Genomic DNA, 23,117 nt, shown 5'->3' with positions numbered 1-23,117 from the left:
TGGGATGAGCGCCACTGCCCTGTGGTTCCCTTCCTTGCTCTACTGTTTTTAGATATAAGCGTGGGATCCCCATGACCTCTCATCTTAATGAATACAGACTACTGCTTTAGTCTGTATTTTCCTCAATATAATTCTGAACCTTCACTGTTAAATTGGGTAGGCTAGGTTCTCAGCAGATAGTTATTGGAGGATTACTCTGCCCAGCAGGGCCATTAGGTCCTCCCTGATCTCTCTCAATGACTTTTCTGTCCCTGCCATGAACACCAGCCCCAATCCCCAGGGCTTACCTCAAAGATCATCCGCTGAAGACCAAAGCAGAATGTGGAGCCAAAGGGGTTGGTGTTGTTTGGGGAAGAGGACCTGAGGCCAGGGAAGCCAGAATTAGAGTGGGCAGACAAGAGGTCAAGGCCAGGCCAGGAAACCGGGCCCTTTGGGATGGCGGCTATTGGGGAAGTGATACTTAAGTTCTACAAAGGCCCTTGAGGTCCTAGAGACAGCAACAGACCTCACTCAGCTCTGAATCCTACACAGCCCAATAGGGCACAGAAAGTTACTATGAAATTGGATTGGGTTGTGACAAATCAGGAGGGAGAGAGCTGCAGGCAGCATGGCAACCAAGTGTTGAGTACTGGGCTATGAGCAGGTAGCAGCTTTGATGGGAAAAAAAGGACCCACAATAGTCAGCCTCCCTTTCTGAATAACTAGGGGTGAAAAGGCCCTCAGACCTGGAGGTAGGTGGGAAGCTATCTCCAGCAGGCAATCTCTCTAGTACAGGTAAACACGGAGAATAACAGGCCTAGTACTAATGCACAGGGTGGGGGCAGAAAGTATGTGTGTATCTATCATTTCTAAGCAATATCCACCGCTAAGCTTCCCTGGGACTTCTAACAGGATGGTCTGAGCCAGCAACCTCCCACACTCACCTGTGTAGGACAACAGGCTTCTCCACAGGGTGACCCAGGAGCTCCTGGATGTTGTCCCACTGCAAGAGGGATGGAGGTGGCAGGGGGTCAGCAGGGCCTGACCACACCTGTGACCAATGGCTGGTCCAGAGGACATGGTCCCCAGACTGCTGGCAGGCTCACGCCCACCTCATTTTCAGGCTATGTCAGATAGGAAAATAGGAGCTCACCTTGCTATAGGTTGTGCATGTTTCTGTCTGACCATCTGCATTTTCTGAAAAGAAAACAGAGTGGTTGGTACCTGGCCCAGCGCTAGGAAGAATCCAGACCTGGCCACCCTTTGTACTGGGGCTGGAGTACGGAGGGAAGATAGACTGTTTTAGAGTTCCTAAAATGGATGAGAGTAAATGGAGGGTAAAGGGAGGTCAGTCAGGTATGAACTACAACCACCATCAGTGGACAACAGTCACAAGGCTGGGCTGGAAGTACCTGGACCATTACCTGAAACTCTCCCTTTAAGAGACAAGCAATCTATGGTCACAGGAAAAGACCTGGAAGGCTTCGACGAGACTACAAAGAACAATGCAGCCTCCTAGAACAAGAAGCTCAGTCCAGAGAAGCTGAGACTATACAGAAGCAAGTGGGCAAGACTCCACAAACCCACTGACTACCATCCTCTCTACTTGGATCACTTGTCTCTTCTCATCACAAGTGACTGACCCAAAAGCCTTTTCTTACTCTAAGGATACTCACTACTCACCTTTCTTTATGGCTAGTGGGATCTTGAACTCACAACGATGATAACTAAGAAAGAGAAGGCAGGTTTAGTAAAGGCTGGGCCCCCCAGGGAAGCCTAGCCACCCCCACATCTCAACCTTGCATCCCAGGAGAAACAGAATCAAGCACACCAGTTCACCAAGCTCTCTGAATCCATTTCCATATTTGTAGAATGAGTACAGATTGAGAGATGGAAGGTATTAGACATATGCTAGGAAGGGAGCAAACACTTAAGTAAATGTTCACTTCCCATGAAACAGCAAGGATTCAGGTGTAAATAAATTGGTGAACTCTACAGCTATAAGCTCTCTTTCCTGGGGATTTTTAGTCAAAAGTTCATTTCTCAGAGGGGCAGGTACAGGTATACTCACATGTTAAAATTATAATGCCCAGGGTAATTGGTGTGAAGGACAAACTTCTTTACTTTGTGAGTATTTGCATCAAAGAGGATGTCCTAAGAGAGAAAACAAGAATGGCCAAGTAGGGAAAGTTACTGAGACAGGACAGGGGTCTTTCCAAGGGCATGTCCAACTCAGAGACACCCATTCCACAATAGGGATGCCTGTAGGCAAGAGCTTTCTCCAAGCAACAACCAAGGGGACAATGGAGGTCAAGTAAACTGGACATCTGCAGTGATGGGGGGCACCCAAATGACTATAGGCCTTTCCATTTCAAACCTGTGCTAGCAGGCAAGGCACCTGGTTATTCTGAATGCCACGACCTGTCAGACCCTCTAGCTTCCACTCCATGGGAATCAGCAACCCCTGGAACCAAAGTTCCAGCCTCCCACCAGGATTCACACCTAGATCTGATGCGGCCCATTGAACACTTCCTGCTATCCCTCACACACTTCCCAGCTGCTCAGACCTGCGACCCCCAAGATTACCCCTGACTCTACCCCTCCATCAATCGCTAAACTAAGTCCTATTAGGGCCAACCCATTCACTCCATCTTCCCTGTCACCTATCATCACTGGCTCTAGAACTCAAATGAGGTTCAGCTTATAACAGTATCATTCCCTCCTGGTGGCATCCTACCCCCAAGAGTTTATGATCCCACCAACTACTTCTCCATTACTACTGTTTGATTTCTCCCAAATAGGCAGATCCAGTCTCCCTTCTTCCTCTCTGGAATCTATCCTTTTTTTGCTGCCTCAGGAACTCAGGCCCTACAAACCTCAGAGGTTAGAAGATCCAGGTCCAGGTTAGCCCTGCTCTCTGAGATGTATCCTGCTGATGCAGAGATTCCACCATCTTTTCTGACACACAAAATCCATCTACCAGGTGGACTGTCAGCACTGATGGTGGCATCAGTGCCATTCAGCACCTTCAGTCCAGAGTACAGGGCTACACTAATGCCTCTGGAGTGATCCCCTACATGCATAAGCATACCCTCACTGTTTCTGAGCCTTTAACAAAATTATTTATTTATTTGTTTGTTTTTAGAGAGACAAGAAGGGATGGAGAAAGAGTGAAACATCAATGTGTGGTTGCCTATTGCACACTCCATACCGGGGACCTGACCCACAACCCAGGCCTGTGCCCTGACCAGGAATCAAACAGGCAACCCTTTGGTTCACAGGCCAGCATTCAATCCGCTGAGCCATACCAGCAAGAAAGTTTTTGATTGAGCCTTTTTAATTCTCAGTTTTGTGTCTCCAGAAGAGGGTCTTATGCTCTACAAAAGGGCAGTTCCCAAAACATCTTAACCTGAAAGATTCCCACAGCCTCCACCTGTGGAGCAGTGATGTGGAACTGCTGTCAGAAAAGACATACTAGGGGACCTGGTGTCTCAGCAATCTTGGTGGCAGGAAAGGCCTGCCATACAAGACAACACTGGGCAAAGCCAGCTGAGACTAGGTTCCCAGTTGCCAGGCACAGTTACAGCTGCTTATGCACACACAGGTGTGCCCAGGTGCACTAACCACCCCCACAGAAATTAAATGCTGCTCTAAGGAATCATAACTTACCACTCCTAGAGTGAAGTAGTTAAAAAAGTAGTCATTGCACTTGGAAGGAACTTGCTTATGAGGGGAAGGAGAATGAATTTTCATCTGTTGGGGAAAAAATAATGAATCAAAATGCATTAACACAGCTCTTGGATTAAATGAAAGTGTACAAACTATATTTTTTCTATGACATTAAGTTGTGGGTAGGCAAGACGGGAGTCCCAGCTGTTGGTGCCAACCAACCCAGACAGCTGTGGGTGACTACAGGCTGGTCTCCGAGGAAAGGCAGGACGATCCGACCAACAAGGGTCAGAAATGAACTTTAAATTTACTTCTCCATCTGCCTCAACAGAATTGGTTCTATGAGAAAATAGCAAACAGTTTACATTTACTCAATATTAAGTCAATGATTTTAAAAATTTAAGAGACTTCCCATCACTTGATAAACACATTTCCCTCACCTTGTCTTCTGACTTATAGAAGATCTTGTGTGGAGAACCAAGCATGCTAAGAACATCTTGACAAGAATCGCCAAAATACACTGAACGTTCAAATACCCGCATCTTGGCATCTGCTAATAGGCCAGGTCCACAACCTGCCAGGAAACAAGGGAGAGGTAGTCAGCTTCCTGGCCAGAGCCCTGAGACCCTGCATCCCTGGGCCCCGAGGGCCCCAGAGAGGACACTGGCTGCACGCCACATGAGGGGCAAGACTGCATGCCAGCAGAAAATACCAGGTCACCAGTGCCTGAGATGCTGACTAGATCACTATCTCCTCAAAATATTGCCAGATTCACTCAATTCCACCAAAAAGACACAAAGTTCTGGAAACATCACTCACTCAACAAATATTTACTATTGACCGTCGTGAGCTAGAACACTTCACTAGATGCCGAGGAAACAATGGTGAGCAAAACAGGTGCAGTCTCTGCCCTCATGGGAGTTTGTGGTATGATGAAGACCTCCCTCAAATCACCATACAACTGAGGTCAATAAACAGCAGCATAAGTGCTACAGAAGTATATAATAACGTATTACTATTTCTTGCTACTTTGCAGGTCCTGACAAGATAAAAGGTACTTAATGTTAGGAGGTACTTCTCAGTGGTAATACCCAACAAGAGCTTGGACCTAAATATCACTCTATTAAAGAGCCAAGAGTAAAACACCCATTAACTCACTCCCTAATTCTACAAACATCTCACAGACACCCTAATATTTCAAGAGACAAGCCAAAAAAGTGGGAAAATGAAAAAAATCTTCTGATTTGTCAAAAGTTTCTTCTCTGGGAAGAACGTTTAAACCTGGACTTTGTCTAATACAGTTCAGAAATGGCTCCAATTAAACACACACAGAGAAGTACTTGTGAAATAGCAACAGACACACCAATAGTAAAATTTCCCTCATTCAGTGGCTGGAAAGACAAAGTGTTTTACACCCTCCACCCTCTCAAAAAAGGGGGGAAAGCCAAGAATTTGAGGAGGACTGCAACTCCTGGCACTGTAATAACCACCCATATCACCTTACTCTGCACAGGGCTTTAGAGTTGACAAAGCTCTTTCATGGATAATAATCCATTTGTTAAATACAGAAAATTTCAGGGATCCAGAATATAAAATAATTAGGTGCTGAGCTCTCCAATTAACCCAAGTCTTTATTCATAGCACATATACACTGAATGGCAAATAAAGCCATGTTTAAATTAACTAGGTCCTGAGCAAAGAACAGTCTATAATAACCTCTGTTTACAAATCTTATATCTTAGGTGAATCTGGAACCCACTAAAAGTCCCGTCAAGCTGCACTGTGTGTCCCAAGTCTCCAGGTACCAAATACTTGTGATGTTGAATGGAGTTATTGGGAAGACACTCTTCACAGGTGAGCTTTCTCTCTTTTCTGCCTGAAGCCTAGCCAGATAAAATTACCTTTAGTTTAGGAGAGTACTTTAGTTTCTGTTTCCTCAGAGTGAGTCTTCCTATAAATTATTGCAGGGATCAAAACAGTTGAAATGACTTTCCCTGTTAAAAGCATCACCATAGGCCCTGATTAGGTCATTCAGTCAGTTAGAGCAGTGTCCTAGATATGCCAAGGTTGCAGGTTTGATCCCAGGTCAGGGCACATACAAGAATCAACCAATGAATGCATAAATAAGTACAACAAACTGATGTTTCTCTCTCTCTAAAGAAAGAAAAATCACTGTAGCCATAAGGACAAAGATGGGAGAAATGGGTCCATTGAGACAAGCTACTCTTCCACTTGCCAAAAAACCAAAACAAAACAAACCCTCTCAACGAGCGCTGGATTGAACTTAACAAAGTGTTTTCCTCACTGACCCTGTAAGCAGTGAGATGTAACTGCTAAGAGTGTGCTGTAAAGGGTGGCAGTCAGAATTAGCTGAGACAACACTTCCCTCTCCAACTCCCAACAGGCTCCTCTTGCTGTCACCTGGGATAACTGCACCACCCTTGACTATCCTGCTGTTTCAAGCAGCAATCCTCTGGAGAAGACTGGCCCTAAGTCATTTGACTATGCTGTCACATCTCAATTCTCTCAAAAACTACTGCAACGTTCCTTTAGGTGGCTGGTGTTCTGCTTTAGCTTAAAAAAATCACATTTTAAGAAATTTCTAACCTGGAGGTTGTGAACTATTTAATTGTTCAGGGCAGTAAATTCAGTTTATATATCAGATTCTTTTTTTTTAAAGATTTGATTTATTTATTCTTTTGGAGAGAGGGGAAGGGAAAGAGAAACAGAGGAAAATATCAGTGTGTGAGAGACAGGTCGATAGGCCACCTCCTGAATGTCCCTGGCCGGGTACCTGGCCCGCAACCCGGGAATATGACCTGACTGGGAATCAAACTGGCGACCCTTTAGCTTGCAGGCCTGTGCTCAATCCACTGAGCCACACCAGCCAGGGTTATATATCCGATTATTTTTAAAAATAAATATTTTCTTTGTTATTTATTTATTTTTAGAGAGAGGGGAAGGGAGGGAGAAAGAGAGGGAGAGAAACATCAATGTGTGGTTGCCTCTTACGTGGCCTATACTAGGGACCTGGCCTGCAACGCCGGCATATGCCCCAACTGGGAATCGAACTGGCGACTCTTTTGTTTGCAGCCCACGCTCAATCCACTGAGCTACATCAGCCAGGGCTATACACCAGATTTTTTTTTAACTTTGTAAGTCTTTATTTAAAAATCTGATTGGCCAACTTAGCGTTTTCCACCAACACGAGGAACAGAAACTTTCACAAGCTTCATAATCTTTTGCTTAGGTGCTGTCTTTGTGGGAACCTTAGCAGCAGCCATCACATCACTGTCTTTTTAGATGCTTGCTTAGCCTTTTTGCTTCCTTGGCATCCCTGATAGCTTGTTCTCACTGAGCTTTCCAAACTTCAGGTTTCTGATTCCTCTTGGCCATTATATCAGCACGAGATGCACCAGTGATGGCCCTCTGGAATTTGCACAGCGGGTTTTCTTCTTTTGAATTTCTTCTGACTGTCCTTTTCTGTGTTTTCTTCTGTAGAGGACAGTCCAGTTTATCCATTGAGGATTCCTCTTAGAAAGGAACGCCAACTCGCATTTTGCATTAAGAAATTGGAAAACCTTCCTTTTGGTCCTGGCGTAGTGCCTCTCATGTCTGGGATAGATCTTGCACCTACTGAAACTGCACAGCTCCACCTTTATGGCTCTGGCAGCCAGGTATATACCAGGTTCTTAACAGTTGAGAACCAATGCCCAGAGACTGATGCCAAGACCCCAATTTATGTGAACAAACATTGGCTGGACTATGAGTTCTGTGAAGGTATAGCCTTTATGTTGGCTCCCAGGCTGTGTTTACAGAAGCAAGCTCTACGGTGGAGATCCCTACCTTACTAAACCCAATCCAAGGTCCAAAGTACCTGAGATTGGCCAGGCATAAGAAACCACAAGATGAGACATGGATCCTGGAGAGACAAGCTACTAAAGGCAGCAATGCTTTTTATTTGTTTAAGGACAGCAAAATCTCAGCAGGGTGTGACCAAACCACAATTAACAAGTCCTTCCTGCCAGCCTACTCTGAGAACTGGCCTTAAAGGGTGAAGAACAGACAACAACATACATCACCAGGAAATAGCTTGGGAACCAAGGCAAAGCTACATAAGCTGACAGAAAGCTTATATACATGCTGAGGGAAATAGTGCTACTGTTGTTTATTAAAACATGCTAATGATAGGACTATGTTTTGTCCCTTCACAAATTTAAATGGAAGTGTTAACCATAAACATCTGCATCATTTGTCTTCTACCAACTATCCCTAAGCACATGGGATTTTAGACTGTTTTGATATGGACACAAGAGGGAATCCACCACCCCGAAACCAGTAACTGACCTGCAGCAAGTAGGCGAAGTCGTAAACCTGAGGGTCCTGTTCCATCTCGAAGAACATCTACACTCTCAGCATACACATTGCCCAGGAAACAGCTCAGGGGCATCACAGGAGCCCTGGGGACAGGCAAAGAATGAGTATAGGCTTTGCCTCACCTCCCAAACCTTAGTATGAAGCTTGTGGCTCCCCACACATACTTAGTATCCTGTAGGCTGTTTCCACTGTAGATGTACATTCGTTTCACAGTTGCTCCGTGGGGTATCTGGAGAGAAGCTAGACCATGGGCAAAATTGGGCTGCAAATGCAGAACAAAGTTTTATTAAAGGCACACTGCAGGCCATGTGACTCAGGCTCTGGCATCTCCCCAGCGCTTAGTCTTCATGAACTGGCCAGGTCAACACACATAGTTAAATCTGGCTTTGGCTCAATAAACTCACCCCAACCATGCAAGTTCATCTATAATTTTACTTTATTTTTTTCTTTTCTTTCTTTCATCAGGGAGAAAATGCAAGAATGCCATCTTTAATAAAATGTAAGTGTTATGAAAAGCTATCATTTTATAACCCTAAGGATGCTGTTGCCTAAGGATGAAACATTTTTCTAAAAACAACAGGTAACTAAAAATCTAGGATAAACTTTCAAACTTTAGGTCACTGAGAAAAGTGGCCTAGTCATTAGGCATTTTAAAGCAAGGCGTGACTGGATTAAACTTTGAAAAGTGAGCTTAACCTCACTCTGCAGTTGGAAGTGTCCACTTCCTGGGAATGCCAGCTTGGGCTTTGTTCTTCCTGTCAACCCTACCCACTCTACCTTCTTGGCCCCGGAAGACCTCAGAGACAAGGAAACCAAAGGAAGGGTACCTATCTACTCTCCCTTAATAGCACTGTCTGCTGACCCATATAATCTGGGAACTGGGCAACAAATACCAGGGAAAGAGAAGGACTAACCTCGTACTTGGGAGCCTCAGTCCACGAGTCTAACTGAAAAGAGAAAGACAGTCCTCTGAAGTTGAGGTGGAAGAGCTGCTCAGCGGAGTTGTACACTGTGAGAGTGGGGAGAAGAAAACGGCATGGCTGAATGGCATCAGAAGTTGTAAACACAAACCCGCCTGGCAGGGAGTGCTGACTGGCAACACCTTCCTTGTGTTCATTTTGAACAGAGCTGCCAGGGAAAGAGCTTTCTTTCATACCCAAGTACCAACCCCCACATACTATAGGAACTGGGCTTTATGGGCTTGAACCTGGGATGGTACCATGTGCCAAGTCTATCATTATGGGCTGTCACAGGTGACCAGAGGAATCAGATGGACTTGGCTTACCTCCAGGATGGGTTGCACCAAAAGACTGGTCAATCTGCTCAATGGTGGGAGCTATGGCCTGAGAGTTAAAATGTACTCCACTGAAAAACAAAGATACTTTTTAATACCACGCTTCCCAGGATGGGCTCCCAGATCATTGGAGATGGTGGCTGGAAGAGTTATTCTTAAAACACAGGTGTGTGAGTCTACAATTATATCAAAATAAAAGTTTAATTAAAGAAGTTTTAAATAAGAGACAATTATGAGGTTAGAACAAGTCAATTCTCCTGAGGCTTATATACAATATTGGTCCTCTAGGGCCTCCCAAGATATTTGTGATCACCAGGTACAGTTCAGAAGGAGGTATATCCAGTCTCAACCCCATAGCATTCAAACTTAGATAAACAGTGGCCTCAGGAATAGTGTTAATGTTTTTCCCAGTGTGCCCACTAGTAGTTGGCTTGAAAAAGGACCTTCCTTAAAAGGAGGTGAACATCTTAAAAGAAGGGCGTGGACAAGCAAAGCAGCTTGTTTTCTTAACAGGCAGATGAAATGGGTGACTGGGTAGATAAATGGGGAGGGATGGGTCTCATGCAAATGAAAAGCACCTGGGGCTTGGGCGTAAAGAGGGGCATGTGATTTCAGATGATAAACATGAAGATAAGGCATTTATGACTCTAAGGAGAATGCATCAGGGTTAAGAATACTTTTTTCAAAAAATTAAAATCCTTTATGCAACACCTCTTTTTTAACCAGGCACTGTGCTGTGCGCTTTATTTACCATCATTATCTCATGCAATCTTCCTAACCCAGCCGCCACATTATTGGTTTCATTTCTTTGATGAGAAAACATGCTCAAAGAGGTTAGAAAACAAGCTCAAAGAGGTTAAGTGACTTGCCTAAGGTTACAAAGGTTAATAAACTGATGAATGCGTGACTCAAGCCTAGGGCAGCCAGACCTTGGAAACACTGGACAGAGCACTCTAGATGATAAAACAGTGCCTGCCATCACAAAGGACAATCATTTGTGCACCATACAAGCATCATCCTAAAAAGCAGATTTTGGACCCCAAATAGCAACCTTTTTGGCATTTTCTTTAGCAAAGGTTTCGGAGTCAGATCTGTCTGGACTGTCCCAATTCTGCTGCTAATAAAAGCATAAAAAGGTACCAAAAGACACTGTTTAGGGGAGGACAGCTGTGACTCAAGATGCAGTCACATCACCTCTGAGCTGAGGTCCTGCTTTGTTGTGAGGATTAAATAAGTTAACATATATGTAAAGTGCTTTACACACAGCATGTTCTAAATAAGGTATGCTTTTCTTTTTCTGGAAACTGAGTAAGCTTGAAGGCTGCCTGAGGAAGCCATGGCACCAGGCTCTAATCTCAGGATTGCTATGGATGGCATTCCTTTACTGATGTAATGACTATAGATAAAGCCCATTTGTATCAAGCTTGTGACATAAATCAGCAACAGAGAAAACTCACCAATATTTTAACTTTACTTTAGTCAAGTCATATACTTCAATCACCTGAAAGAAAATTATAAGGGTTGTTACTGCTCTGTAGTTGAAGAAGATTAATTAAGACAACACTTATAGAATAGTAAAGAAAAAAATTTATCAATAGCTGAAATTTTTCTGAATCACTGCACATTACCTTTAGTTCTTTAAATCTGAAAGAAAAACCCATGCCACACACACACACAGCATAACCTCTTCATCCCCCTGCTTCCAGTGGATTGCTCAATAGATGCCCGTGGACACTCAGGGTCAAAGTTCTCATACCTAATCCACTGTTGGGTCACAGAGAAAACTGCGTATACCATCCCTACAGGACAGTGAAACCCTTCACAAAAACAAATTCATGCAGTCTGTTAAACCTGTAACCTTGGACACCGAGCCCCCTTCTTTACTTTGGATTCAATACTTTGCTGCGTTATAAAGACCTAGATCAAGTCAATTTCAAAAAACAGCTTTAAAATACTGTGGTTTACAAAGCACAAGGATGGAGGGAGAGGTCTATCCTGCTAGAAAACAAGCCATAACACATTATCTTAGAACAACTGTGACAATATTCAGATATAGCTTTAATGAAGGGCATCTGGTTAAACCTGGAGAACTCAGGGCCCTGGTGAAGTTTCAATGGGTTTGGCCTCAAATGAAATGCCCAGAACTCAGAACAGAGGCAAAAGGAAAAGTTACTGAATACTCAACCACTAATGGTACCAAGTAATAAGCACTATGAAGTCCTCTATGCCAATGGTATCAAGGGCTTGGCAGCTAGCAGATGGATGGCTGGGGCCTGGCGTACCATCCACCATCCTCCAGCTGGGAGGTCTCAGGCCTCATTTTAGAGGCCAGGCAGGGTTGGTTCAATATCTGTTTGCCATGAAAATCTGGGTCTGACCCTGGAAGGGGCAGTGGGAAATTGGGTATAGGAACATCTGGCTTTGTAATAGAGACTGAGACATAATAGTTAATTCACTCGTGGTCAGTCCTTGTCTCTAAGTTCCTCTACAGATCACAACACTGAATTTACAAGTTGGGCAGACATCTATTAACTATAATGTAGCTATTCTGATCCTACCTGCTACTAAAAATCACTCCCTCTGCTGGGCCATCACAGCACTTGAATCAACTTTTTCCTACACTGCTTGTGTATGCTGTCCACTGGTCTCACTGAGTTAAGGCCCCAGAGGTCTGGCTTATTAGTTTACAAAGAGGAGGTACGCAACATGTCAGGCGAGTTGATCTGGTATGAAGCTAGCTGAGGGCAACATGAGCTCAAAAGCAAGAGATGCCAAGAACAGCCATGCAAGAAAAGGGCAGGGAAATAGCTGTGATTCACAAGACACCTAGTGTCCCCTTCAGAAAGCCTGAGCATGGCAGTCTATCATGCCAAACTGGTATGCCATTTCACTAAGGCAGGACCCCATGTTAGAAGAGGACCTCAACTTTTGGCCAGAACCCTGCTCATACAGCAGAGGCAGGCACTCTGCCTCTCTGATTAGAGATGGCCAACTGCACCTTCAAGGGCTTCCCACCACTCACCCAGTGACATGTTCCTCCTATGTCATTGTTGCCCAACCTGCTGCAGCTCAGGCCAACATTTATAGGTGCTTTGGCCCTGTCTGCCCAGTGGACCAGAGTTAATGACAGGGTGGCACTTGTGGCAAGGGACCCACAGTGCTCACCATCTGGGAGTACTTCGTATTACCAGGAGAATCTATGAGCAGATTTTAGTCCATGGAGCTTGCTGGATCCAAGAACAAGAGACTGGGGAAGTCTAGAGTCCATGATTTTCTATTCTTTGGGCTAAAAAAGGCCTTGATTTTGCCAGAGAGGAGGAGACATGGCACCAACCAAGAGCAGAAAGGAGAAGACAGGTGGCTGTAAAGGTGACTTGTGAAGTCTCATTCCACAGAGTTTACTCACAGGCAGTGAGTGAATGGATGGGAAAACTGCAGGAGACAGCATGGGGGAGAGGTAGATTCTGAAGCCCTTGGATGGAGGGGCAGGCAGATGGGTCAGATCACACCTGGTACCAAGCAAGGGACTGATGGATCACTTTCTTAGTTTCCAGAGGCTCAGGCAGGGCACTAGCCCCTCCTTCTTCACTAAGGTCCACACAGAGGTAAGACTTTTTTAAAAAAGACTTTATTTATTTATTTTTAGAGAGAGGGGTAGGAAGGGAGAAAGAGAGGGAAAAAAAAAAACAAAACCCATCATTGGTTGCCTCTCCCTAATGGGGAATTAAATCCAAGACTTTTCAGTTTGTGGGATGATGCCCAACCCACCCAGCCACATCAGTCAGGGAGGGAAAGTAGAGACTTTCTGACCTCCTTTCCCATTCTGATATACTTCCCATTCCTCACATTTGTGCATAATATACACATACTATTTTCTTTAGCTTTTATCACATTTATTTCCCACAAACAACAGAACTTAAGCCATTCCAATTCTCAGTGGCTAGTCACCATACACTGGTAATATACAGTTAAAACCTTGATCAGCCCTGGCTGGTGTGGCTCCGTGGATTGAGTGCTGGCCTGTGAACCAAAGGGTTGCTGGTTTGATTCCCAGTCAAGGCACATGCCTGGGTTGCAGACCAGGTCCCCAGTTGGGAGCACGTGAGAGGCAACCACACATTTATGTATCTCTCCCTCTTTCTCCTTCCCCTCCCTACTCTCTAAAGATAAAAATAAACAAAATCTTTAAAAAAAAGCAAAAGCAAAAAAAAAAAAAAAAAGCATGATCAGGCAGACCACTTATCCTCTTTCCCTCAACTGTCTCACTAGTAAACAGCAACACTCACAAGCCTTTTAAGCATTAAATTAGGAAATGCATGGAAAGCTCTCAGCCATGTACCAGGTGCTCACTAAGTAAATGACTTTGTCCTCACCATGCTGTGATTCTATGTTGGGTTGCCTAGCCATCCCCCTTTTGTTGTCCACTAAGGTTACTACAGCTTTTCATTACTATGAAAAGCCCTGCTATAAACATCTGGCAACATTAACTTCCCCATAACCTTGTAAAGTTATGTTTCCTAAAGTGGATTTACCAAGTCAATGGCAAATAGCTCTTTCTAAAGGTGTTTCAAGATTAATTTCCCCCAATTTGTGATGAAGCCAGATTGAAGGCCACCCTCTACTTTTTCCTAGTGTGAAACTTCGGGTCAGCGAGGAAAACCCTCACAGTGTTTCAAAAACCCTGCTTTTGAAAACCATCATAAATGAGAAATTTTTATTTCATATACAGATTCTTTTCCCATGTTCTATCTTGTCTCCTCAGCTGCCTGCCTGTGATGGCATGTTGAGAACAAGGAAGTATCCAAGTCTTTTAGAAAGGTAATTCCATAACCTAACAGGAATGACGGCCCTGGCATGCCACTGCCCAGAGCCACATTCAACCTTGTGACTCTGAGGCATGAGTCTTGTCACATGACTAACCTGTGAAACCCAGGCATTTGTAAATAGTTTATTATAAACATCCTGGACTGAAACAGGTGTTAGTAAATTGCACTTGAACGCCAATTAAGACAACCCTACATGACAGCAAGTTGTTTGTTTACATTTCCTCAATGGAGTTAAAGAATCAACTCATTGCTGGTGGTGTTAAACCACAGCATTTTAGAAAGATCAGCTCCACTTTTCACCTTCTAAGTCACACTGTTTGACCCAAGAATGAAGTAAAACAAGACACAAAAACCTAACTAAAATCTTTGGCCCTTTTCTGCAGTTAGGTCCTGTTTTTAAAGACTCAGGATAATCTATGCTATATACTTACCTCCTCCCATTTTCAATTCAACATAGAAGCCCCCTCCCCCTAACATGTCCCCCAGATCCTCAATATTCTTTCCCCTTCATCTCTTGAGCCTAGGACACTAAAAGTCCTTCCCAGAATCTTCCCAACTACCAGAACTAGTTTCTCTTTTTTTGGAGAAACAGGCATGGCTTCAGTCTTCTACATCTTGGTGGTCTCTGAACCACAAATATCTACTGTCATTTAGGAATTTCAAAAAAATATCTCACAATAGCACATATTAATCAGCCTGACATAAAACTTTAGTTACCTTAAGTCTCTGATTGAAAGCATCAAACAGTAGTTTGATCCCGTCCTGAGTCAGATTAAGGATGAGGTCATGGCTTAGAGGAGACTACGGAAAAAAAACAAAACAAAACACTCTTGAGCAATTAATTTACTTTCTAGCACCAACTAAAAGCCTTACAATATAAAGGCAATACACAGCGAATATCTAAGTGCAGACAGTCACTCCCTCCCCCAACTAACAAGGTTTGGAAGCCAGAAACAAACTATTGCATAAATGCACAGTGTGCTCTATTTCCAGCCTACAGCTGCTACTTTAAAATACTGGCTGAAAAGAACTTCTCTTGTCCAGGCTTTGAGTAATATCTGGGGAAAAAGGGCCAAAATTATGTGAGTATATAGGCCACTTTCTTTTGAGGGTCCAGGGTTCACATCTGTAGCACAGGCTTATAGTTGTCAAACCTAAGAGCATTTGATGAGGAATGCAGGCCAGGTGAAAAAGCCTCAAGAGGATCCAAACTCAGCAGATAATACTCAGTACATGTGGGTTGAACCTATGCTTGTTGACTCCCAGGCTGTACATCCACAGAGAACACATTTTCTTCTTTGACTTTTTTAGGCCATAACCCAGGGTTATATATGAGGTGACACTCTTACTTCTTTCCTTCCCTCCCCCAACGATCCCATATCACATGTGCTTCTTTCTGAAGGGCCGAAGTCTAAGATCTAAGGACTCATATTTCTACATTTGCCCCTTCTAAGTCCTAGGGGGAGGGGAGTAGCAGCACATAGTGGACAGAGCGGCCTTGAGTCCAGGTAAGCTGGTGACCTTATGTGACTCTCAATTCTCTGAGCTCTAGTTTCTTCATGGGAATGCATCATCCCTTCCCTCCAGGGTTGTCGTAAGGATAGGTAGTAGGTCAGAAAGCACCAGTCACAGCACACTGCACTCATTCCTCATGTTGGCTGCACCTGCCTGCTTCTGGTTCAGTGCAATCAATTCAAGAACTCAACATCTGAAGACTCTTCATAGCTCTAACCAGGTTGCCCTTTCTTGAAATTGGCACATAGCTCTCAAAAGGACTTAGAGAAGTTTCTTCATAGAGCTTCTTAAAGTAGGGAGTGAATGACAAAGGTGTGGATGTCAGAGACAAAGACTGCACCACTGCCAGTGTCAGCCTCACTGGAAAAATCCTTTCCAAAGAACCTTCTGGGATTAGTTCAGAATATGTGCTCCCCTCTACCCCATTGATCTCCACAAGGTAACAGGCCATGGTGGCACCATCACACCTGGCAAACACTAAAAGTCATATGAATGTCTAAACCATTAGGTCTCAAGCAAGATAATGGACTAATGAATGACCCTATTCTCAACCCAGAAAATACAGTTCATTTTTTAAGAGGGCCATTCCATAGTGGTAAGCAGGTTTTCACATCTTTCAAGATCCCTTCTCAGAGGAAGAATACTGAAAGGATCTCGACTTTCTTACACTCTCCCAAGAACTAATCATTTTCTTCCTGGCACTTTTATAATGCAGGACATAAAACTAAGCAATTTTTTAAAAGGAAGCAAATAAATCACCCTCACAATCAATGTTTTACTAGTACTTTGTATCTCCAGAACCAAAATACAGACATACTATGTGGTGTTTAAGCAGGCCCTTCCAATAACCCAGCACTATGCAATCATCCATATGGAACAGTTCAGTTAGGATGTCTGTTGCAAATTGTTAACATCTTCTCCCTCTAAGAAAGATGGAACCTACTTGATTGTCACATTTAATTTCCAAGGTGTGACTTGCTGGAGACAAGATATTTCTGAAATGTTTCTTTGCACTTGATGGGAAACAAGGAAATAGGAAAGGAAGGGAAGGAGGGCAGAAGAGGAAAGAAGCACATGCAGGAAGCACTGTATCAGAGTTCTGAGAGACCACCTCCTCTTAAACCTTATCAAAAGATGATAATAAGGAAACTACATCCATTTCACAGGAGAACCAGACTAATTAGTAAATCCATGTTTTCTAGCTGATTCCAGTTGCTTAGAAGATATTCGGGAAAATTAATTTAATTCTGAAACTATTTGTACCCCAAAACTGGAATGACAGACAACAAAGACAATGATAAAAAAAAACAAAAACAAACATACATTCTTAAAAATTGGTTAAGAATATTTAAAGCCTATTTTCAAATGCATCTAATCTTGGGGTACCATCGTCTGATTTAACTCAGTTCAAAAGTTACCTACAAGCTCAAGAAGCAAGCCCATTTTCTCGATCTGCTTCCTGTTTTGATGGCTGCTACTTGTCATGAGTAATTCCGTCATGGTCCAACATTGAAAGTCAGATTAGGTTACGAATGATCTGAGTGCAACAAAGAGGAAAAACTACCATCCTTCACTTTCAGGTCATTTTGGCTCTGTGGCTCAAGAAGCCCCTGTCTACTCCTATAGATCCCTTGTTTTGTGGTAGGTACAAGAATATTCAAGCACTTGCTTAAAGATGCAGAGGGGTACAGTACAAATATAATTTCTAGGTATAGGTAACAGGCTCAACTCTGACACTAAGTAAAACTGGGGAGGTTGCCCTGGCTAGTGTAGCTCAGTGGATTGAGCACTAGCCCGAGAACCAAAGGGTCACTGGTTCAATTTCCAGTCAGGGCACATAGCTGGGTTGCAGGCCAGGTTCCCAGTAAGGGTCACATGAGAGGCAACCACACATTGATGTTTTTCTCCCTCTCTTTCTCCTTCCCTTCCCCTCCCCTCTCTCTAAAAATAAATACATAAAATCTTAAAAAAGAAGAAGAAGAAGAAGAGCAGGAGGAGACGAGGAAGAAGAAGGAGGAGAAGGAGGAGAAGAAGAAGAAACAACTGGGGAGGCACACAGAAATCTTACCCACTTCTAATCCTATATGTCAAAAATAATCTGTCATTGCTTTAGTATTTGAAACTAACTGGAACAAATGTAACTAAAATCATTAAACTGGTACTTAAATGGTCTCAGAAAAGCCACTTGAGGATAGTCTTTAGCCAGTGTCAGCTCAAAAGTATTCCCTAAGGTCTGTGACATACACAGTACCACAAAGGTCATTCCACATGGCTGCATGTGGTCTGTGTCATAGAAGAAGCACAGGTTTCAGAAAGTTCAGTGGAAAGGAGATTGCAATTTTAGAGAGATAGAAGAATCATATTTCTAAAGGCCTATGAAAAATAGTTTCTAACTTTATGTACTTAAAAAACCAAATATTATTTTAAAAATTCTGATGTTCAGGAAGGTCTTCTGGAAACTGAAAAGGTCTTTGCAGGTATATGCAATATTATACTATAGTGGTTAATTCCTGGCACAACTGACCAACATCTAATAGAGACTGCTATAAGTTAGACAAAAATAAAAATAATAAAATATGTCAATTAATTGGGAGCCAATATTTTCCATTTCTCTGTATCAGATCATCCTCACTAAAGGGGTAAGGTATACCCACTTCAAGCATGGGATGCTTTCCTAGCTAGATCTGCACCAGAACAATCCCGAACACAAACCAAAGCAACCAACAAAGCAGAGAAGAGTATTTTAAACTCAAAAATGGAAAGCAAGCACCCTAGAAGACCCAATAGTCCCTGAGATGACCTCCCACTTAAAAGTCCTTGTCAAAGGGCCAGTATGTAAGTCAAACATTAAAAAAAAAAAAAAAGTGCTTGGTAACTGACTAGTCCTGAAAATTCTCCCATTCAAACACATTGATCCAACAATCCCTGTCAGTCAGCCTCTCCCAGATCACCAACCTCTGGAAGTGACTCACTGATTAGGGATGCTATTTCAGTAAACAAATCAGCTACCACTCACCTGTTCACTGTAGAGAACCTGGACATTTTTGATGATGCGACAGTGCTTCTGAAGAATGGCTACTGCTTGAGCCAGAGGCATTCCTGAAATAAAGCAAGGGCATCCGTGTGGGTTACCTGGGCTGTCCATTTACTAATATCTATCTCTGTGCTAGGCATCAGTCCTTGCAGTAAAACCTGGGATGGAGATAGGGGGTACAGTAAGGTCTACAGACATAAGAGTAAATCAAAGTTCAATAAGCAGTAAGAGCCAGAACAACGTTAGCAGCAATCATTTTACAGCTAAATTGCGTAAAGGAAGGGAGTTAATACACAAAAAAAGGTTTCTGAAAATGGAGACTTTCATATTGTTCCTAAGTAGGCAAAGAACTTTGAAATGGCAAAGTCAGCATGAACCAAAAAACAGAATGAGAAAGCACTGACTGCATGACTCTAGAGACCAAGGTTCTGGCTCACACTCTGCCATGGACTACATATATCCTAGGATAGTTCCTTCTTCTCTTCCCTTGTGGCATCTGTCTCCTCATCGTTCAAATGAGAGTCTGTAGAAACACATGACTTGTTAGGGCTCATTAAAAGAGTTAAAAATCACACATCTACCAGAATCAGCTTATTTTACCAAGGATTTTCACCAACTTATCTACTTATCCTTACTTATCTACTCACAAATATCTTCTAAATCTTAACACTTGACTTTTGAACCCATGGCCTATTATAAATAGATTAATGTATGCCCTGTTTAAAAAATCCAAATCTCAACAGCCTCTCAAAATTTCCAGGAGCTCACAGATAACACCAAAAAGTATGTTTTCAGAGTCCATTATATTTCAAAGAAGAAGACACATACAAAGACACAATTTAAAATAAAGTCCCAGGCAATCCAAAAACAGTGTATGTGTTATTTATTCACTACTCTCTTCAATCTAGCTTCTCTGTATTCTGACCTCTAACATCTACCCAGTCACTCAAGCCAGAAACCTCTAGCTAGATTCCTCCTCCGTCCCCATCTCTCCAAATCTAGTAGTCTCCAAACTTTATTCCTAAACCTATGTCTATAACACACTTGACTACAGATATCCCCTTTTCCAGTGAACCCAGAGAATCCTTGATAGTGTCCTTGGCAGCCACTAAAGAAGAGAACTGGGAATTTAGGGAACCTATTTTCTTCTTCCATTAGTACATCATGCTCTAATTATAATACCCAATTGTTTACAGTTTCCTACATACCATCTTTCCGTCCCATTGTTTTGGTTTTTACTAGATAAAAACAGTTTGGATGAGAAATCTGACAGTAGCTTTCCGATAGGGCCTTCCTGATGTTCACTAGTTCTAGGAATGGTACTGGCCCCTGTAGGCTGGTCCCTGAACCCCCTAAGTCAAGTCCTTTCTCCCCTTCCATAGCACCCTATACTACCTCTACCTCATTACTGTAATCCTTCCTTCCCACTAGACTAAGCTCTTCAGGGAATGACTGACTATTCACTTACCACTGTTGGTAAGCAGAGTTCACAGAGGTACATGCTGCCTTCAGTAAAGTGAGCTTTCAGTCTCTCTGAAACAAGGTCATCTCAGAAGAGTACTATTTTCCAATGACCCTTTAAATCTATCCTCTTTGGGCATTTAACACTAATTTAAAGGGGAAAAAATTCAGAGACATGCCTCCACACCAATGCATTTTGCAAATCTCACTGAAAACATTTTAAATTTGCACTGCCTTTACTCCACCACTGATCAAGCCATCGGTGGTATTATCAGAGATTCCTCTTGGCCTATGTTTTTCTGTCTCTGTGTTGCTGGCATTTCTCTAATCTCCCACCATCAAACAAAGGCCAGGAAAGCAGCCAAGAAGTCAGATGCAGCTTCCCATTATGATGCCAGGCAGATGATGGCAAGATCTAGATACATTTGCATCAGCACAGATTCCAAAAAGACACCTGGAGATAAAGCTGAGCCCATCCTCTGAGGGGTAGAATAGTGGGAAGCAAGAAATCCTTCTCCATTACTTTTTATCATTTCTGCCATTCTGAGCCTCATCTGGCAAACGGAGATTATGTTACACTGGTTGTGGTGACTTAACCTGGTTTTCTAGCCTAGGAATATAATTCTAAAGCACAGATCCACTTCTTAGACCTAGCCCTACCTATCAGCCCCAATTGTAGTTTAGATACATGAGGATTGGGGAGAAGATTAAGAGGGGGGAAAAATTAAGCCTGGGGAAGTTGAACAACCTCCATCTCTTAGGCAGACAGGATTTTTAAATGTGGATTTTTAAAAAATATATTTTATTTATTTATTTTTAGACAGCAGGGAAGGGAGGGAGAAAGAGAGGGAGAGAAACATCAATGTGTGGTTGCCTCTCGCACAACCCCCTACTTCGGCCCTGACCCACAACCCAGGCACGTGCCCTGATTGGGAATTGAACTGGCAACCCTTTGGTTCACAGGGCAGCACTCAATCCACTGAGCCACACTAGCCAGGGCTAAAATGTGGATTTTTAAGACCCACAAAGGAAACATCAAGGCTCAGGCCCCCCTTATGAGCTTTTCACCAAAGTTCAATTCTGGACCCACTGTACAGAAATGCTCTTTTCACCGTTTTTGGTTGCTATTTAGACAGTTTGAAAGAACTATCCAAACCCTTGACTCCTAGAAACTGGCAAAAGTCAGTAGTGGGAGTGAAATTATCAAAACAACAGTGGACAGAAGCAGCCTTGCTCTACCACCTGGATTTTGGAAATCTTGGTCTCAACTGACATCCTAATCACTCCTTTTGGCCAAGAAGACTGTACCACAACTTAGTCGCAGCATGGAGCACACTTTGAAGCTATGGTTGTGGTTCTCATTCTGCTCTGTTAAGTCCTGGTACGAGCAGAAGTTGTGGATGGGGAAGTTCTTTCCTAACTGGAAGTCAAACAGCACCAGCATGATGAATGGGTCTGGAGGCAAAGATATCACTAGCCTCCCAAATCAAACTCTTGTTGCTTCCCAAGAGGCTGGGGTGTTTCACACCAGCTAAAAGTTTAGGAAAAACTCCACGGGAGTGGTGTAATTGATGAAAGTCGCTCCTACAACCCAGAGGAAGTTTCTAGTTCAACTGAGCACCTGCAGGGCCCAACCAACGATCCGTCCCACCCAGTTTCTGACCTACCCTTTCTCTGTAGATATGAGTCTTCCTGATTCAAAGATAAATTATAGCCCAATTGAGCAGCTGACTCAGTCCAGTAGCCCCATTTGGTGTGACAAAAGTGCAGTCCTGCACAAACAAACAACACTGACACTGGCTCCCCAACCCCCTTTCCTAGTGCTGGAACATGGAAGTAAACACACACCGGGGTTACTGAACGCAAACATTTGTCCACAGAAAGGTAGTGACACTGGGGATGAGGAAAACTGCCCCCCCCCAGACAAAAAATTACCAAACTGTGCTTTCTACAAACTAGATGTTACTTTCCCTGAACTCCTATTTCATTCTCGGCTAAGGTCTGGGTTTAGGATTACGCCACGCACCGACCACATTAAAAAAGAGAAGGAAACAAGTCAGAAGTTCCTTGAACACACAAGACTGTCCTCAACTCCTCTGATCAGATCCCCAACATCTCACTAAGGGACGGGAGCCTAGGTTTCCCATTCCGACGGGACAACCGAGACAGACAGACAGACAGACAGACAGACTGCTGTGGCGTTTGAGAACGTCACTTCTCGCTCTATTATCTGTGAAACGAGAATACAAATAACAACAGTACCCACCCTTAAAACCCAAGAAGGCCGACTGGAGAGAATTACGCACCGGAGAGCCGCGCTCGGCCGAAGTGTTTGGGGCGTGCCAGTCATTATTATTATTATTATTATTACTACCGTGCCGCCGCCCGGGGAGAGGCCCTGTCAAGACCCGAGGCGAGAGCGGAGAGAGACCGGTGGGTCCGGCCAGTGCGCGCGGGTACCGAGTGCCCGGAGCCCCAAAAGCCAGAAGGACGGAAGAGGCGAAGAGCCGCGAGCGCAGGAGAGTGAGGGGTCAGAGGCCAGAGGCGGGAAGGGCCCGGAGGGAAGTAGGGACCGGCGAGAAGGGTCCTGAGGGGAGACCCCACACTCACCCAGCGTGAACTCCCATTGCTCGTTCCCCAGAGAGCGTTCGGGGACCACCTCCAGATCCAGCATTGGTTCGGCTCGCCGGGCCGGGGCGGCCTCCCTGCGGCAGCGCAGACGGGACCGAAGCTGAGGAGACAAAGCGGCAGCTGACCCGTCGCCCCCGCCGTCCCTCGGGGGTCCTGCTCCCCAACTCCTCCCCGATCGCCAGAAGCCGACCCGACACCACACCACACCACACCTCAGCTCCCTTCAGCTCACCTCACCGGCAGCGGCCGCGGTACTAAGGGTAGGGGCAGCAGCGGCAGCGTCTGCGGCAAAAGTGGCGTGCCGGGCCGTAAAGTGTGGCGAGGGCGGGGG

General features: G+C 44.0%; 1 protein-coding gene and 1 pseudogene across 2 annotated transcripts in view; both read right to left on the bottom strand.

Moving 5' to 3' along the window:
- Nucleotides 1-23,117, bottom strand: part of C12H16orf70 (chromosome 12 C16orf70 homolog) — a 25,056-nt gene extending 1,939 nt beyond the window's left edge. The window contains exons 1-16 of one of the 2 annotated variants that reach the window (XM_028501720.2): nucleotides 23,019-23,117; nucleotides 22,766-22,886; nucleotides 18,677-18,759; nucleotides 14,863-14,946; nucleotides 10,777-10,820; nucleotides 9,311-9,390; nucleotides 8,940-9,034; nucleotides 8,190-8,287; nucleotides 7,996-8,108; nucleotides 4,089-4,222; nucleotides 3,649-3,732; nucleotides 2,051-2,133; nucleotides 1,663-1,706; nucleotides 1,133-1,176; nucleotides 924-982; nucleotides 288-360 (exon numbers count right to left, since the gene is read on the bottom strand). In XM_028501720.2, the coding sequence (XP_028357521.1) occupies nucleotides 288-360; nucleotides 924-982; nucleotides 1,133-1,176; nucleotides 1,663-1,706; nucleotides 2,051-2,133; nucleotides 3,649-3,732; nucleotides 4,089-4,222; nucleotides 7,996-8,108; nucleotides 8,190-8,287; nucleotides 8,940-9,034; nucleotides 9,311-9,390; nucleotides 10,777-10,820; nucleotides 14,863-14,946; nucleotides 18,677-18,759; nucleotides 22,766-22,829 (1,182 nt within the window). In that variant the 5' untranslated portion in view covers nucleotides 22,830-22,886; nucleotides 23,019-23,117. The remainder of the gene's footprint in view (nucleotides 1-287; nucleotides 361-923; nucleotides 983-1,132; nucleotides 1,177-1,662; nucleotides 1,707-2,050; nucleotides 2,134-3,648; nucleotides 3,733-4,088; nucleotides 4,223-7,995; nucleotides 8,109-8,189; nucleotides 8,288-8,939; nucleotides 9,035-9,310; nucleotides 9,391-10,776; nucleotides 10,821-14,862; nucleotides 14,947-18,676; nucleotides 18,760-22,765; nucleotides 22,887-23,018) is intronic. The other variant, XM_028501721.2, reaches the window with a different exon arrangement.
- LOC114488099 lies at nucleotides 6,789-7,340 on the bottom strand (annotated as a pseudogene).

The sequence above is a fragment of the Phyllostomus discolor genome, chromosome 12 (assembly GCF_004126475.2).
Source record: "Phyllostomus discolor isolate MPI-MPIP mPhyDis1 chromosome 12, mPhyDis1.pri.v3, whole genome shotgun sequence".
In the NCBI taxonomy this organism is placed as follows: domain Eukaryota; kingdom Metazoa; phylum Chordata; class Mammalia; order Chiroptera; family Phyllostomidae; genus Phyllostomus; species Phyllostomus discolor.
This window is presented reverse-complemented; position numbering and strand designations above follow the sequence as displayed.